The sequence below is a fragment of the Theobroma cacao genome, chromosome 3 (assembly GCF_053813885.1).
Source record: "Theobroma cacao isolate CCN51 chromosome 3, ASM5381388v1, whole genome shotgun sequence".
In the NCBI taxonomy this organism is placed as follows: domain Eukaryota; kingdom Viridiplantae; phylum Streptophyta; class Magnoliopsida; order Malvales; family Malvaceae; genus Theobroma; species Theobroma cacao.
In genome coordinates this window covers 35126214-35141566 of record NC_142641.1, presented here as the reverse complement: position 1 = coordinate 35141566, position 15353 = coordinate 35126214, and the positions used below count along the sequence as shown (strand labels likewise).

The 15353-nt window shown below is 33.9% G+C and overlaps 3 protein-coding genes across 6 annotated transcripts; 1 reads left to right on the top strand and 2 right to left on the bottom strand.

The window, feature by feature from the left end:
- The first annotated feature begins 678 nt into the window (after nt 1–678).
- LOC18604963 (putative phospholipid-transporting ATPase 9) lies at nt 679–9418 on the top strand. Of its 4 annotated transcripts, XM_007037689.3 has the most exons (13): nt 680–954; nt 1793–2171; nt 2295–2380; nt 3117–4468; nt 4641–4751; nt 5174–5450; nt 5682–5770; nt 5859–5967; nt 6822–7031; nt 7389–7514; nt 7619–7717; nt 8133–8324; nt 8497–9418. In XM_007037689.3, the coding sequence occupies exons 2-13, from the start codon at nt 1988–1990 to the stop codon at nt 9124–9126; spliced, it is 3465 nt and encodes a 1154-aa protein (XP_007037751.3). In that variant the 5' UTR covers nt 680–954; nt 1793–1987; the 3' UTR covers nt 9127–9418. The 4 variants fall into 4 exon arrangements, with proteins under 4 accessions (XP_007037752.3, XP_007037751.3, XP_017973497.2 ...); XM_007037690.3 differs by having other exon boundaries at nt 679–954; nt 1793–2380; XM_018118008.2 differs by having other exon boundaries at nt 953–1085; nt 1793–2380.
- Nucleotides 9419–10472: 1054 nt separating this feature from the next.
- On the bottom strand, nt 10473–11397 carry LOC18604962 (EF hand calcium-binding protein family). Its single transcript, XM_007037687.3, has one exon. It carries the CDS (start codon nt 11137–11139, stop codon nt 10654–10656), a length of 486 nt encoding a protein of 161 aa, XP_007037749.1. The 5' UTR covers nt 11140–11397; the 3' UTR covers nt 10473–10653.
- Nucleotides 11398–13628: 2231 nt separating this feature from the next.
- On the bottom strand, nt 13629–14391 carry LOC18604961 (uncharacterized). Its single transcript, XM_007037686.3, has one exon. It carries the CDS (start codon nt 14387–14389, stop codon nt 13877–13879), a length of 513 nt encoding a protein of 170 aa, XP_007037748.3. The 5' UTR covers nt 14390–14391; the 3' UTR covers nt 13629–13876.
- Nucleotides 14392–15353: the final 962 nt, after the last annotated feature.

Below are 15353 nucleotides of genomic sequence, written 5' to 3'. Positions count from 1 at the left end.
ATTTTGAAACCTACCAAAGGGTTTAGGACCAACTACCTCAACCACATTTACTTTCTTGTTCTATTCCATGTAAAGTTTGCGAAAATCACCTAAGAAGTAATAAAGATAAAATTAAAAAAAATCAAATAATAAAAAAATATAAAAATTTATGTAATTCAATTTTCTGTTTGTGTTTTTGGAATGAAACCGTTACTCTATTATTGAAAATTTAAAATATAATAAAAATTTAAATTAAAATGAGATTAAGATTCATAAGAAAAAAGAAGTTTAAAATTATATAATTATTTAATATTATGCATAAAAAAATTGTAATTGAATAAAAATTAGAATTCTACTTAACTTAAAACTTAATATATTCAGCTTTTGAAATTAAAAAAAAAAAACCAATTTGTTTCCCTGTACTTAAATACTAGGACATTGAGTAATGATAAATTCAATACTTAATTTTTTTAAAAAAAGTTGGATAATAATAAGACAATGGGAAACCCAATTTTCTTGTTGTTTAAAGAAATGAGAAAATGAAAAAAAAAAAAGAGCCAAAAAATAATTAGAGCATGTGATTGGTGAATGGTGTGGTTTGACCATTCTTACACGCAGCCTCATCCCATGCCGTCAGCACTCAGCACGCCACTATGCTAATCCAATTTTGAACATTTTGCGTACCAAATCTCTCTCTCTCTCAACTGTCTTTTAAACCCAAAAATAAAAAAGAAAAAAAAAGAAGAAATTTTCACTTCTCTGACATCCTTAAATTAATCTTAGCTCACATCTGTCAATGCCCTTCCCTCACTTGTAGATTCACAGCTAAATCCTCTCTCTCTCTTTCTTTCTCTTTACATCACCTGAAGACAAAAAAAATCCCACTTTTCTTTTTATCTTTCTTTGTTTTGTCTGCTTCTTATCTAACTTCCAGTTGCCCGCACAGAAAGGAAGATCCCAGAAAATATGAATGAAGTAATGTTCTCAGCTTAGAACCCTTCTCAAAAGTTCCGTTCTTTGTATTTTGTTTGTAAAAGCTTCTTCTTCTTCCATTTCACGTTCTCTTGCAGCGCCTTTTTTTTCTCATTGACTTTCTAGAAGCCTTGGTCAGCACTACTCCTTCAAATAATTGCTATAATTATAGTGTTTCAGGATTTAGTGAAAGCTTGTTAAATCAGTTTGACACTTTTGGGTATCTTTAAAAACTTTGGATCAAAAGCCGTTTTGTTTCCATTTTTATCTGATTTGGTTCTATCTGGGTTGGTGTTATTGTCTTTGTATCATATTAGTTTGTTACTATTATTATTATTATTATTATTAATTTTTTGGGTTTTAAATGAGTTGTAATGAAGTAGTTGAGTTGAACTAAATGAGATTGGATGGGTAAAACAAACTGCACGCCTTTGGTTTGTTTCTTCTAGCTGAAAGTCAAAGTTGAGACATGGCTGCCCGGTCCACAATTTCTACCAAAAATTGAAATAAAAAAAGAAAGAGACAATGTATGTTGCAGAAACAAAACTTGCTTCTCAATCCCTTTTTTTGTCCCTTCATGGAATATTCATTTATGAAATGGGAATTCTTTTTCTTATCATTTTAGTGGCTTAAAGTTTTTTTTTTTTTTTGGTTTTTATGGGAGTTAATTATTCTAAATAGAGCTTCAATACATATAGAATTCTGATAGTGGTTAATCTGCTTTTGCTTTTGCTTTTCCTGGTGTTTACTACCTTAATTTTCCATTTTTTTCTTTCTTTGCCTGTTCATAAATAGAAATTGTGGCCTAAAGATCTGGTCTGATTGATTCCTGCTTTGGCAGCTTTCCGGGATCTCATGTGCAGCTGGTTTTGGAGAATCTTGTTTATAATATCATTTGGTGTTGAAACTTGAAAGCATCTTTTGAGAACTTCAGTTCTTTGTCAGAATCTGCAGCTCCTGAAGAAAAAAGAAGTTTCTTGGTTTTGGTGGTGTCTATGTGTTTGAATCAGTGCGATTAGATTCATATTTGCGTAGAATGGCTGGTGGCAGGAGAAAGAAGCAGCATTTTAGCAGAATACATGCCTTTTCTTGTGGGAAAGCATCTTTCAAAGGGGAGCACTCATTGATTGGAGGGCCTGGTTTCTCAAGGGTAGTGTATTGCAATGACCCTGAATGCTTTGAGGCAGGTCTCCTCAACTATGGTGATAATTATGTCAGAGGTACAAAGTATACGCTTGCAACCTTCTTCCCAAAATCGTTGTTTGAGCAGTTCAGGAGGGTTGCCAATTTTTATTTTCTTATCTGTGCAATATTGTCCTTCACCCCACTCTCTCCTTACTCAGCTGTGAGTAATGTTCTTCCATTAGTTGTTGTAATTGGAGCTACCATGGGAAAGGAGGTTGTCGAAGATTGGAGGCGAAAAAAGCAGGTAACATTGATGCTGGCTGACATGTCACATTTATAGTTTAGTACTATTCTGTTTCTGATTATGATGTGACAAGTGTATATTCGGCTGTGAACAGTTTTTCAAACTAATTTTCCTAATCATAATCATAATTGCAATTAAAATTTGTGATTTTTCTATGAATTATGGGAAATGTATGGTAGATTTCTTAATTTTCGGGTCTGCAAATGTTAGGATTAGGGAATATATTGTCACAAAGTTTGTTAGTTCAGGGAAACGATTTTTGAGAAAATATACTTGTCAGGTTCTACTACTTAACAGGCTTGATCGGAGGTTGTGTATAGTGGTTATCTTGCAGAAGAGACCAAGCAAAAGGTGGGGGTAGGGGGTAAGGGATTGCAGAGGTCTGTCTGTTTAGATGCAGTAGCTCTATGTATCTGATGGGTTAGTTTTAACCAGTTAATTTATGTGTTCTTTGTCCTTAGTCAATTCAAATATGTTGCATATGTGAAAGTAGTTAAGTCCCATTAATTGCTACTTCACATCAAAAGTGGTGGTGCACAGTCCCTATTAAAACTGTGTATAGAATGCTACAGGTATGTTTATATTTTTTTTCTCTTTAGTGTGTGGAGTTGATGCTATTCCTTTAAGCTTCATATCTCTCTTTTTTGACTGCCATTCTTGTGTTTATATCTTTTTACTCTAGTTTGATTAGTCTTTGTTTCTTGGGTTCGTAAAGTAGTTGTTGATGACCTTGCAGGACATTGAGGTGAATAACAGGAAAGTTAAGATGCATCAAGGTGATGGTATTTTTGAACATACTAAATGGATGGATTTGAAAGTTGGAGATATAGTCAAGGTGGAAAAGGATGAATTCTTTCCTGCTGATCTTATTTTGCTCTCATCAAGTTACGACGAAGCTATTTGCTATGTTGAAACAACAAACCTTGATGGAGAAACCAATTTGAAACTAAAACAAGCATTGGAAGCAACTTCAAGCATGCATGAGGAATCAAGCTTTCAAAACTTCAAGGCTGTCATTAGATGTGAAGATCCAAATTCAAATTTGTACTCCTTTGTTGGCAGTTTGGAACTTGGAGAAGAACAGCATCCTCTATCCCCCCAGCAGCTTCTACTTAGGGACTCCAAATTACGAAACACGGATTATATTTTTGGTGCTGTTATCTTCACAGGCCATGACACAAAGGTTATTCAAAATTCAACAGCACCTCCTTCAAAGAGAAGCAAGATTGAGAAGAGGATGGATAAGATTGTGTACTTTCTGTTTGCTGTCCTGGTTGTGCTGTCCATTATTGGGTCAATTTTCTTTGGGATAGCAACCAGGGAGGACCTGGAAAATGGAAGAATGACAAGATGGTACCTTAGACCAGATAAGACTACAATTTATTATAACCCAAAAAGAGCAGCAGTTGCAGCAATTTTGCAATTTTTGACAGCCCTCATGTTGTATTCATATTTGATTCCCATTTCCTTGTATGTATCCATCGAAATTGTCAAAGTTCTCCAGAGCATTTTCATCAACCAAGATCTGCACATGTACTATGAGGAAGCAGACAAGCCTGCGCGTGCTCGAACCTCAAATCTAAATGAAGAACTTGGCCAGGTTGATACCATACTTTCTGATAAAACAGGAACTTTGACTTGCAACTCTATGGAATTTATCAAATGTTCTGTAGCTGGAATATCTTATGGCCATGGAATTACTGAAGTTGAGAGAGCTCTGGCCTGGAGGAAGGGTTCACCTTTGGCTCAAGAGGCAACAGAGGTAGAGGGCCAAGTAGAGAAGTTTAAGGAAGAGAAGCCATCCGTCAAAGGGTTTAACTTTGTGGATGAAAGAATCACTAATGGTAATTGGCCAAATGAAACTCGTGCAGATGTAATCCATAAGTTCTTACGACTATTGGCTATCTGCCATACTGCAATACCTGAAGTGGATGAAGGAACTGGAAGAATTTCTTATGAAGCCGAATCACCTGATGAGGCAGCATTTGTGGTTGCAGCTAGAGAACTGGGATTTGAGTTTTATGAGAGGACACAAACAAGCATTTCATTATACGAGTTAGATCCAGTCTCTGGCAAAAAAGTTGAAAGGTCAAAATCTTTAATGGTCAATAGTTAATAAAATATTCCGAGGCCCTCCTTCGTAGTCAACTTTAGCTGTGGCAGAATGCATAGGCTTTATCATTTCAATTTAGGTATTAGTAGCTAATGGTATTTTCATATATGTATTCAACATGATGGAACATTTTTTTCTCTTTTGCAGATCTTATAACCTATTGAACATCTTGGAGTTTAGTAGCTCAAGAAAGCGGATGTCTGTGATTGTGAGGAATGAGGAGGGAAAGCTGCTACTACTTTGTAAAGGTGCCGACAGGTTTGTAATCTGAAACAGAACTTACTATTATTCGGAGCAAGTGATAATAATGAACATAGCAAAATTTTGAGTTGTGAGGCATTACATTGGTGACAAACTGACCATACAAGTTAGCAGTGAGTGACATGGCTCCTGCAATGGCTTTTCAACTCTGTTTGCATCTTTTTTTTTTTTTTTATCCATTTCGCTTTTAGATGAGTGGCAAATGGGGTGGGAAGGGTTGACCTCTAGCACCAAAAAAGAAACAACTGGAGACCTCATTCTATCTCTGCGTAAAAATGAATATTTTTCTGTCATAACTAAGGGAAGGGCAATTGTGTATATCTTGACTGGCTAAATTACGTTGCTTAGTAGTTCTTTCCAGAATACAAATGCTTGAAAACAGATTACATTAAGTACATCTTCGTTCTCCAAACAAGCAGTGTCATGTTTGAAAGACTTGCAAAGAATGGACGAGAATTTGCAGAGCAAACCAAGGAGCACATTGATGAATATGCTGATGCTGGTTTGAGGACTTTGGTACTTGCATACCGTGAAATAGATGAGGAAGAATATGCTGAGTTCAATGAGCAATTCACAGAAGCCAAGAACTTAGTGAGTGGAGATCGTGAAGAAATGATTGAGGAAGTGGCAGAAAAGATTGAGATGGATTTGATTCTTCTTGGTGCTACAGCTGTTGAAGACAAACTTCAAAATGGGGTGGGTTTAATGGCATTTAATGAAAGCATTATCACCACACAGCAAAATAACCCTCAGCTTTTGTTTATTCTCCCTATGAACGTAGAAATAACTATCATTACAAACAAAGGCAACAAATATGACTTGTTCTAATTCATTTTTCATTTCATGCTCGAATACTGGAGGATTGAATCACTTTTAAGATCAACTCTAAGGCTTTCTATTGAGTATTTCACCTTTTCTTCTGGATAGGTTCCTGAATGCATTGACAAACTTGCACAAGCTGGGATCAAACTATGGGTTTTGACAGGAGATAAGATGGAGACGGCAATAAATATTGGGTATAATGAGTGTTGCCAATACTTACCATAAAATCTGATGTAAACTTTAATGTGCTGACTTTTCAAACTTTCATGTTGAATTTTGCAGCTTTGCCTGTAGTTTGCTTAGACAAGGAATGAAGCAAATAGTAATAAATTCAGAGACTCCAGAAAACAAGGCATTGGAGAAAGCAGGGGACAAATCTGCTGTTGCAGCGGTAAACTCTAACTTCAACTGATGGCTTTATTTCTCCTTCCTTTTAAGTTTATCTGCTTTTAAGGAGATTAGGCATTACGGCATTTGACAAATTGCTCCTTTTAACCATGCTTGTCACTGAGAATGTTCAATTTAAGTCCAGTAAACAAAAACATATTTTGCATTTATTATATTTCCAGATTTTCTTACCGTTTTGGACTGCGATAGCATGTCAACTAAAAAATTCTCAGTAGCTTTCTTTTTTTATATTCAGATTAAATCCTTCCATTTATTTTTGTAATATGAACTAACCGTTGCAACAAAAGTTTCCTAATTTGTGGACAAATGGGAAAACTCAACTCTTTTCAAATCTTCCTCTTCAACTATATCGACATATACAAAAGCATTATGGACCTTTTTCTCCGCCAGTTTATTTTGTCCATTTTATCCCATCGAATGCTTAATGTGAAACCTCATGACAAATCTCAGCTTTAGGCTTTTTGGTAAAGTTGTGCAGTTGACAGTGACATCCTCCTCATTACTGAGGGTTAAGATTAACTCGAGCTTTACTTGAGGTGTTTTTCTGCTTTAATTCTTTTTTTTATGAAAAAAAAACTCTCACATGCCTTACATTCTGGATAGGCTCAATTATAGCACATAGGAACTACGTGAGTGGCATAAATTAAAATAATTTAAGAAAGATTTTGCTCCCTTCAACAGTTTTTGAGATTCATTTTTGCCCCAGAACAAAAGTAGGATTTTATAGTTACATATCTTGACAACTTCTTGGTAACCAGTATAAAGTGGTTTCTTATCAAATCTAGTCCAACTTTTGAGTATGCTTGTCAGCTTGATGAGATCTTTTTGATTTTCTAGGCATTTAAGGCAGGCGTTCTCCAGCAGATAGCTGAAGGGAAGCAGTTGCTTACTTTATCAAGTGAAAATTCTGAGGCATTGGCTTTAATTGTTGATGGGAAGTCACTAACTTATGCTCTGGACGATGATGTCAGAGACATTTTCCTAGAACTTGCCATTGGCTGTGCATCAGTTATTTGCTGTCGTTCATCTCCTAAACAGAAGGCACTAGTAAGTTAGATTATCTTTCAATGGTGCATAAAATATATTCTTTTAATGCAAAAATTTCCATTTGATTTTGTTTCTATGGTGACCAAAAAGTGGTGTAAGTTGTGCATGTTATCCTTTGGGATAACATATGCTGACAGAAGAAAGTGTTGAACTGAGGTTTCAAGAGCTACTAGCCTGTTTATAGTACTTCTGGAATCTTTAAAAATTAAGTCAGTTTTAAATGAATGATGAAATTTGTCCCACATCAACTTGACTATCAAGTACTTATTTTTGTAACTAAGAACATCATCCGAGCTCTTGCTTGCTTCTAGCAATTCCAAGGAGAACTCAAACTAATTATCTGAAAAAAAAATGCAGGTTACAAGACTGGTTAAAAGTAAAACGGGCAGTACAACTCTAGCAATTGGTGATGGAGCAAATGATGTTGGTATGCTTCAAGAAGCTGATATCGGAGTTGGTATCAGTGGTGTGGAAGGAATGCAGGTAAATGCTAAATAGATTGCTTCATGTGTAAAGCCGGTGCATTGATTTGTTTTGCTTGATGCTTTCTCCTTCTCCTTTCTAATACCCACTTCTCAAATTTTCAGGCTGTGATGTCAAGTGATATAGCAATTGCCCAGTTCCGCTTTTTGGAGCGCTTGCTTCTTGTGCATGGACATTGGTGTTATAGACGGATCTCATCAATGGTAATATAAGTAATTCTGAGATGTTAATCTTGAAGTGTTCTCAATCTAACCTGGAATTGAGATGACCAATGTTTTTATCACAAAGCTAAATTTGGAATTTTGATATCACTACAAATTCGGAAGATGTTTGAGTTAAATCAGGAACAACAGTTTAAAATGAATAGGGATTTGACCAATATGATTCTTGTACTGTTGAAGTATTAAATTCCTAGCAGTTGAAACTATGAGTCGCATTGTGTTTCTTTTTTCTTTGGTCTGAAAATCGATTTGGTTTTTAATCTATGGTAGAAAAATTAAACCTTTTCTTAACCCTTTTGTTTAGCCATGATAATCAAATGTCAGAAACCTGATTAATGCTCTTTTTCAAGCATCCAATATCAACCAGTTAAACTGAGATGATTGCACTCTTTTGCAGATATGCTATTTCTTTTACAAGAATATTGCATTTGGTTTCACTATCTTCTTCTATGAGATATATGCATCTTTCTCGGGGCAAGCTGTGTACAACGATTGGTATCTGTCTCTCTATAATGTCTTCTTCACATCACTTCCTGTGATTGCTCTGGGAGTTTTTGACCAGGACATCTCTTCCCGTTTGTGTCTGAAGGTATCTCTCGTATAAATGGTTTTCTTTTGCCCACAAAGTGATAGATTCTTGAATGGCATTATTAAGCTTCGTTGATTGAAGTAGAAAACTAACATACTTTTAAAATTCTATACTGGAGAGAAAATGCCACCGTGATGATAATATCTCATTTCTCTTATACTTAATGTTGCAGTTTCCTCTATTATATCAAGAAGGCATACAGAATGTCCTATTCAGCTGGCTTAGAATCCTTGGCTGGGCATTTAATGGAGTGCTAAGTGCTACCATAATCTTCTTCTTCTGCATCCGAGCAATGCAGCATCAAGCCTTTCGCAAAGGTGGGGAAGTTGTTGGATTGGAGATCCTTGGCGCTACCATGTATACATGTATGGTCTGGGTAGTTAACTGCCAAATGGCACTATCCATCACTTATTTTACATATATACAACATCTCTTCATCTGGGGCGGCATTATATTCTGGTATATATTCCTCATGGCTTATGGAGCCATGGACCCAGACATATCAACTACCGCCTACCAGGTCTTTGTTGAAGCCTGTGCACCATCTGGATTGTATTGGCTTCTCACACTCCTTGTGCTGATATGCTCACTTCTCCCATATTTCACTTACTCTGCCATTCAAATGCGGTTTTTCCCCTTGTATCATCAGATGATACAGTGGATAAGATCTGATGGGCAAAGCGATGACCCTGAGTACTGTCATATGGTAAGGCAGAGATCACTACGTCCCACAACAGTAGGTTATACTGCACGTTTTGAAGCAAAATCAAAAAGCTTTAAAGAGAGAGCTGGGGATCATTGATGATTATCCTCTTCACTAGTTTCTACCGCAAGATAGTTGTATATTACTTGTGCTGCTAGGTTTCTTCTAATGTACATAATTTAACATCGAGATAGTTGCATTTCTTGACAAGAAAGTTATGTCCCTAAGATAGTCCTATGAACCCAACCGATGCAGCCTTGTATCCAACCTTTTCAGTTAGAACCATCTTCTTTTATTTATTTCTATGAGCCCATATCACGTTTTTCCGCTAAAGTTGTAATTTGTATGATAAGATGTAAGGATATAGAAATAAAAGTTAATTAATTTTGAATTTGTTCTTGATGACAGTATTCATGTTGTCCTGCATGATTCTCAGAAACCTATTTCAACACCATTAATTCTTCTCTCTTCTTTTTGCCATTCCCCTGACAGAATCGGCCTCCAGCATTTTGGAGGTCAGTACCCAACCCTGTTGTCCGGCTCTTTTGTTGTTTGCAGTACATTTCTAAAGATAGTAAGAGGGGAAAAAGTATATATAGAGTTGAATGTTTTCATGTTTACAGCAAGCAAAATGAAGAAAAAGTTAAAAAGGCGGAAGAATTGACTGTTGGTACTAGATCCTGTTCCGTGTCTGTATCCATATTTCTGCAGGATCAAATATAAATTTCCTTCTCTAGGGGTAGCTGGTTACCTTAAATGGTCTTTGTCACATAGCATGAGTTACACACCTTCATTGCATACCTTAGCTTTCACATTTAACTTGGAAGTGCAGATATTACTCTAATCTTGCCATTGATCTTTCCCAAGCTGATTATAAACATTATCCGGATGCTTTTACATGACATCTTTCTGTCATGAGGCTAAGGACAATGCCAAGATTTTCTGGATTATATACCGCCTATTAATCTAGACTGCTACTATAAAAACAGACATCGATAAGAACCAGCTTTTTCTGGCAGAGCTGAGGATTTCTGGTTCGTTAAAACAGGACAACTCTCCTTTGAAAAACTAATCGAATTCTCTGCATTACAAAGCATACAATATAGTTGATGAAGATTCCTTTATCATTGTGCTAAAAGCCATGTGGTTTTACTACATGATCTTAATTTCTTAGTTGTCTCTTGAGGTCTTTAATCTTAGTAGTAATTTACAGAAAACCAATATGAACCATTTTTCTTGCTCATTTATCTGGTTTATCGTTTTAGATAAGCTCAATCTTCAAGAACACATAGAAACATCTAAAGAAAATATTAACAGATGAATGCACTCAGCTTGATTAAATATATAGATTCATCAGAAAAACCCCAACAAAAAAGTTATTTTGACATAATACATAGAGCCAACCTGAATCTATTAAACTTTGGAATCAACATATATATATATACAATGGCTGGTAGCAAGTTCTTCCTCCAATCTGTACAGATAGATGAAATTGAAGACAAAGTTAGATACAGAATGACCATATTCAGAGCCTTAATTATTAATAATTCACATAAGATTCATCGACATTCCCGGTAATGTTTACACCAATAAAAACAAAGAAAGAAAGAATAAATTATATATAACCTAACATGACAAAGTAATGCCTAGAAAGTCCAAGGCTGACTTTGCCATTACAGAAGAAAATTCATTGAAGCTAATGACACCATCCCCATCGGTATCAGCCTCTTTGATCATCTCCGTCAGCTCTCTATATGTCAACGATTGTCCCATTTTGGCCATGCAGCCAGCTAGCTCCGCCGCGGTGATGTAGCCATTGCCATCACGATCAAACAAATGAAAAACCTCCCTGAGTTGCTCTTGGTTTACCAATATCTGTTCATTCATGTCAGGCAATATGGCATTGACTAGTTCATCAAACTCCACCGCACCATTGCCATTAGAGTCCATGTTGGCTAGCAGAACATGAATTTGATCGCCGGATGGCTTGAGTCCTAGCGATCTTAGCAGCGCCGCAAGCTCTAGAATGGTCAGGCTGCCATCCGCATCCATGTCAAACCTTGCGAATATGTCCTTTAATTGATTGATTTGATCAACTCGTAATGACACCATTTTGAATGTAAATGTTCCTAGCACATGAAACGCACCACAAAACCAAAAAGTACTAGAAAACTAATGTTAGTAAGAGAATGAATGTTAACGTCTTAATGGTAGTTTATGGTCATGATAAGGCAGGTGGCCGCGGCCCACCCGGCAGCTATGGAGCAGAAGAAGGGATAGGCAAGGAGGAAATGAAAGAAATGTTTTGGTTTTTGGTATTTTCGGGGAGGGATGGTTAAGAGTGTGAGGTTTAGATTTGATGTTGGGGTGGCATTATAAATAGAAAGCGTGTTGTCGGTGGATTTGTTTCGCTTTGTTATACTTACACACACATGGAAGGTTAAGATTCTTTAGTCTTTCCTTTCATGGGAGTTACCAAGGAAACCTCCTCATTGCCTTGTTTGTTTTTTTTTTTTTTAAACTAAAATGCATTGCAGGGTAATCATTACGCAGTGTTAACAAAGATTAATTCATGAGAATATCTTTCACTAATTAATACCAGGAAACCCAAAAAAAAAAGGGTTTCCAAATTGAATTTAGAAAAAAGAAAGTATTTTATGATAATTAAATTAATTTGGAAATTATTATTAGTTTGATTTTGGTTGCTAAAAGGTGATTACATTTGGAAAGATGTTTTATATTTTGGAAATGTACGTAAATCAACAAGCTAATTATGGAAGTGATTTTATTGATTTATGTATTATTTGAGAAACTGCAAAATGAGGGTAGACAAGCTTCGCTGTGATTGTCAACCAAACATGTTACCCTTCAGAGGCTGCAACAACTCAAGTGTGTTGGATTTGTTTACAGGCAATATTCAACGTCGGTGGTTCTCGGCCCTCCTACAAGAGGAACAATTAATTTATTCTTCATAAGTTATGGGCCAAAACTTTTTAATTAAGATTTTATCTTTCACATACACACACACACATATATATATATATATATATATATTATTGAATCTATTTGCATAAAAAGTTGGGAAATTAATTTGTTTGGATTATTTGCACAATACCAATAATAAATTAAGAATTATCTAATTGATTCTTAATTAAGAAGAGTAAAACGTCAAGTTATCATGTCATCTTATTACATCAATATGTGATCATGTCACAATTTGATAGCATTTGATATCAAAGATATATAATCACATTACTTGTAATGTGTGTAATTAAATTACATTGTAATATTTGTTCTGAAATAAATCAAGTTAATGTAAAATTGTAATGCAATCATACTACAAGCAATGGATGTAATATGATTATATTGAAAAACGAATATAATCTCATATTATAACTTAGTTTGCAATGTTATCTAATTTGATTTGACATTTTTACCCTACTTCAATCAATAAAATTTTAAAATCTAATTTTTATCACTTTAAAAAATAAAAACTATTTTTAAATTTTGAAAAAAAATCTATAAATTTTGAACAACATAAAAATAATTTTTTAATTTTTAAAAATTCTAAAAAATTTAAAAAACCTAAAAATAATTTCTATTTTAGAACAATTAAAAATAGAAATAATCACTATTTTTAAGAAATTACAAAAGATTTGAAAATCTATAAAATAAAAAATATATTTAGAATTTTTGACAAAATAGAAGATATTCTTTTTATACTCATAATTTTTTAAAATTATAAAAATTATTTCCTCTATGTAATTTTTAATAAACTTTTAAAAATAAAAAATATTTCCTTTTTACTGTCATTTTTTTCAAAAAATATCTTTTGGTTTTTATTTTTTAAATTTTTTTCTAAAGAGAATTGTTTCCATTTTTAATGTTTTAAAAATTTCAAAAATGCTAACAAATAAAAGGTTATTTTCTAATTAATATTAAAATGAATTTGCACGATGCTTGGTTATTTGTTGGAAAATTTATTTAAAAAATTATATCATATAAAAATTTACAATAAAATAATATACAAGTATATTAAACTTGCAATTTAATATATAGGATAATTTTGAAAATTAATATTACATTTTGTAAATCAAACACTACAAAGTTATTATTTCAATATTTTAATCACACCCTTTTTAATATACCAATAATTATAATCATATTTCTTGTAATTACATTCTCTGTAAGGTGATTGCATTGTAAGGCACCATGCACAATCTTTGTTGTGACATATAACATATCATGTCAACATTATGTGATGACATAAAATAACAAGTGATGTTTTTATTAATGACAATTAATCAATACTTAATTATGAAAATCTATTTGATTTAAAATAAATATACATGTTAGTAATCTTTAATCTGAACACATTATTCAAATTGAATAATTAATAAGGTATTGAAGCTCCAATAATGTATATTGAATGTGCATACAGTATTCATTGTATCAAATCAAATCTAAGCATCCTTTGTTTCCCGTAATCAATTCATGGATATTATACATTAGGAAACAAAGTGTTACTATATGCTTCGTCTTACCAGATCTAAAACCTCCAAAGTTAAAAGAAGAAGAACCAAGGTAAAAAGGATTATAACTTAACCAAAATCATGATCACGCCCTTCTTTCTTTCTTTCTTTTATTTATGTTTATTTAGTGCGTAAAAGAAAAAATATCATGTGCATGTGTTACAATGATTTAGGCAAATATATGAAACTAAATATGAACAATATTACATTCAAACATTTAATTCATTAATTGATATATAATTTCTTTTTTAAAGAGTATGGTTTGAATTCATTTCTCTCAAATCTAAAAAAAAATACGAGCAATGCTTCCTTAAATTTCAAACTTCAGGGGAATGGGCATGGTTATTTGTTTCTTCCCCAAAAGACATGACCTTGGCTCCCACCTCCACCTCGCCAGCCATACAATGTCGACACTTTCGCTTCAACCATCCCAAGCAGCTTCCATGCTTGATAGTATCCAACGGTGTAACTGGCGCTGCCGTCCGACGTCGGACACAAATTCTTCCCACCACGCAAGAAACTATTGCAAGAAATGTGAGAATCGAGATAACCGCGAAGAACGGCCCTATAGAACCTGCTGACGATGACGAACTGCTCGCCGCTGCTGCTCCTTGGCTGCTCCCCATATCTCCTTGTTGCTGCTGCTGCCCCTGTGGTAATGACGAAATAGCGGATTCCATCTTCTTTGTGATTAAGGAAGTAATAACTATGAATAGAAGGCCATCTATATATACAAGTAGCAAGCCACCAAATGGATTTGTCGACCAAGATAAAAAAAAAAGTGAGAAGAGAAGCGGGCGATGCTCTTTTGAAGGCTTTAAACCGGCCATAAAGAAGAGTGAAAGATCAGTAAGTGGAAGCCAACATGGAAAGGCCTTAAAAAGATAATTTTTGCGTGCTTTGCGTGCTTCTTTGCCTCGTCAGAAAGCTCTGAAACCATTAAAAGATGCTCCAAGGTCTCCAGCGCTAAAAGTCACTCCCCTTGATATCTTAGCTTCTCGTTTCTAACTTTTCTTCCAAGGATTTAAATTAATACATTTCAAATCCCATTATTTCTTTTAATTTATATAGGACATGCATGTAAATTATTTTATCCCAAGTGTCCCTTTGGTAATCAGAAACTGATTTCCTAAAAGAAAATATTTCTTTTTGAAAAGAAAGGTTTTTTTTTTTTTTTTGTGTTTGGATATCACTCTGAAAAATATATTTTGGTGTTTGGAAATTTTATCAATATTTATAAACATAAATACTTAAAAATTACAACACAAAAATCTTCCTCCTATTATATCATTATTTTTTTATCAATATATGTGTGAATGTCCATTATATTAAAACTCAATAAGTACAAATCAAATCAAACAACCCAACAAGTAAGAAATAAGAAATGTAATCTGATTTGAATCCTTAGATAGAATTAGATTATGATTATAATTCAAGGGTTGTTGGCTTATAAATAGTCGTCTCACTTCATTTGTAAAATACACACTTGAATAAGATCTTTTTACTCCCTCTAAATACTTTCTCTTATATTTTTTTTATAATTATTCTCTTAAGATTTATTTCATAACAATTTTCTCTTTATCAAGAGAATCATTTTTCATATTTATTGAATTATAAAATCTTCATTATCATTAATAAACTAACATTTGGTAACTCTTTTCATTCACCCAAATTTTGCTGATAATTAGGTCCCGTTTGATTTATGAAAAAATTGAAGTAAAGAAAATATTAAGGAAATTAAATTGGGGGAAAACAAATTAAAGCAAAGTAAAATGAAATTTTATGTTTTGTTTG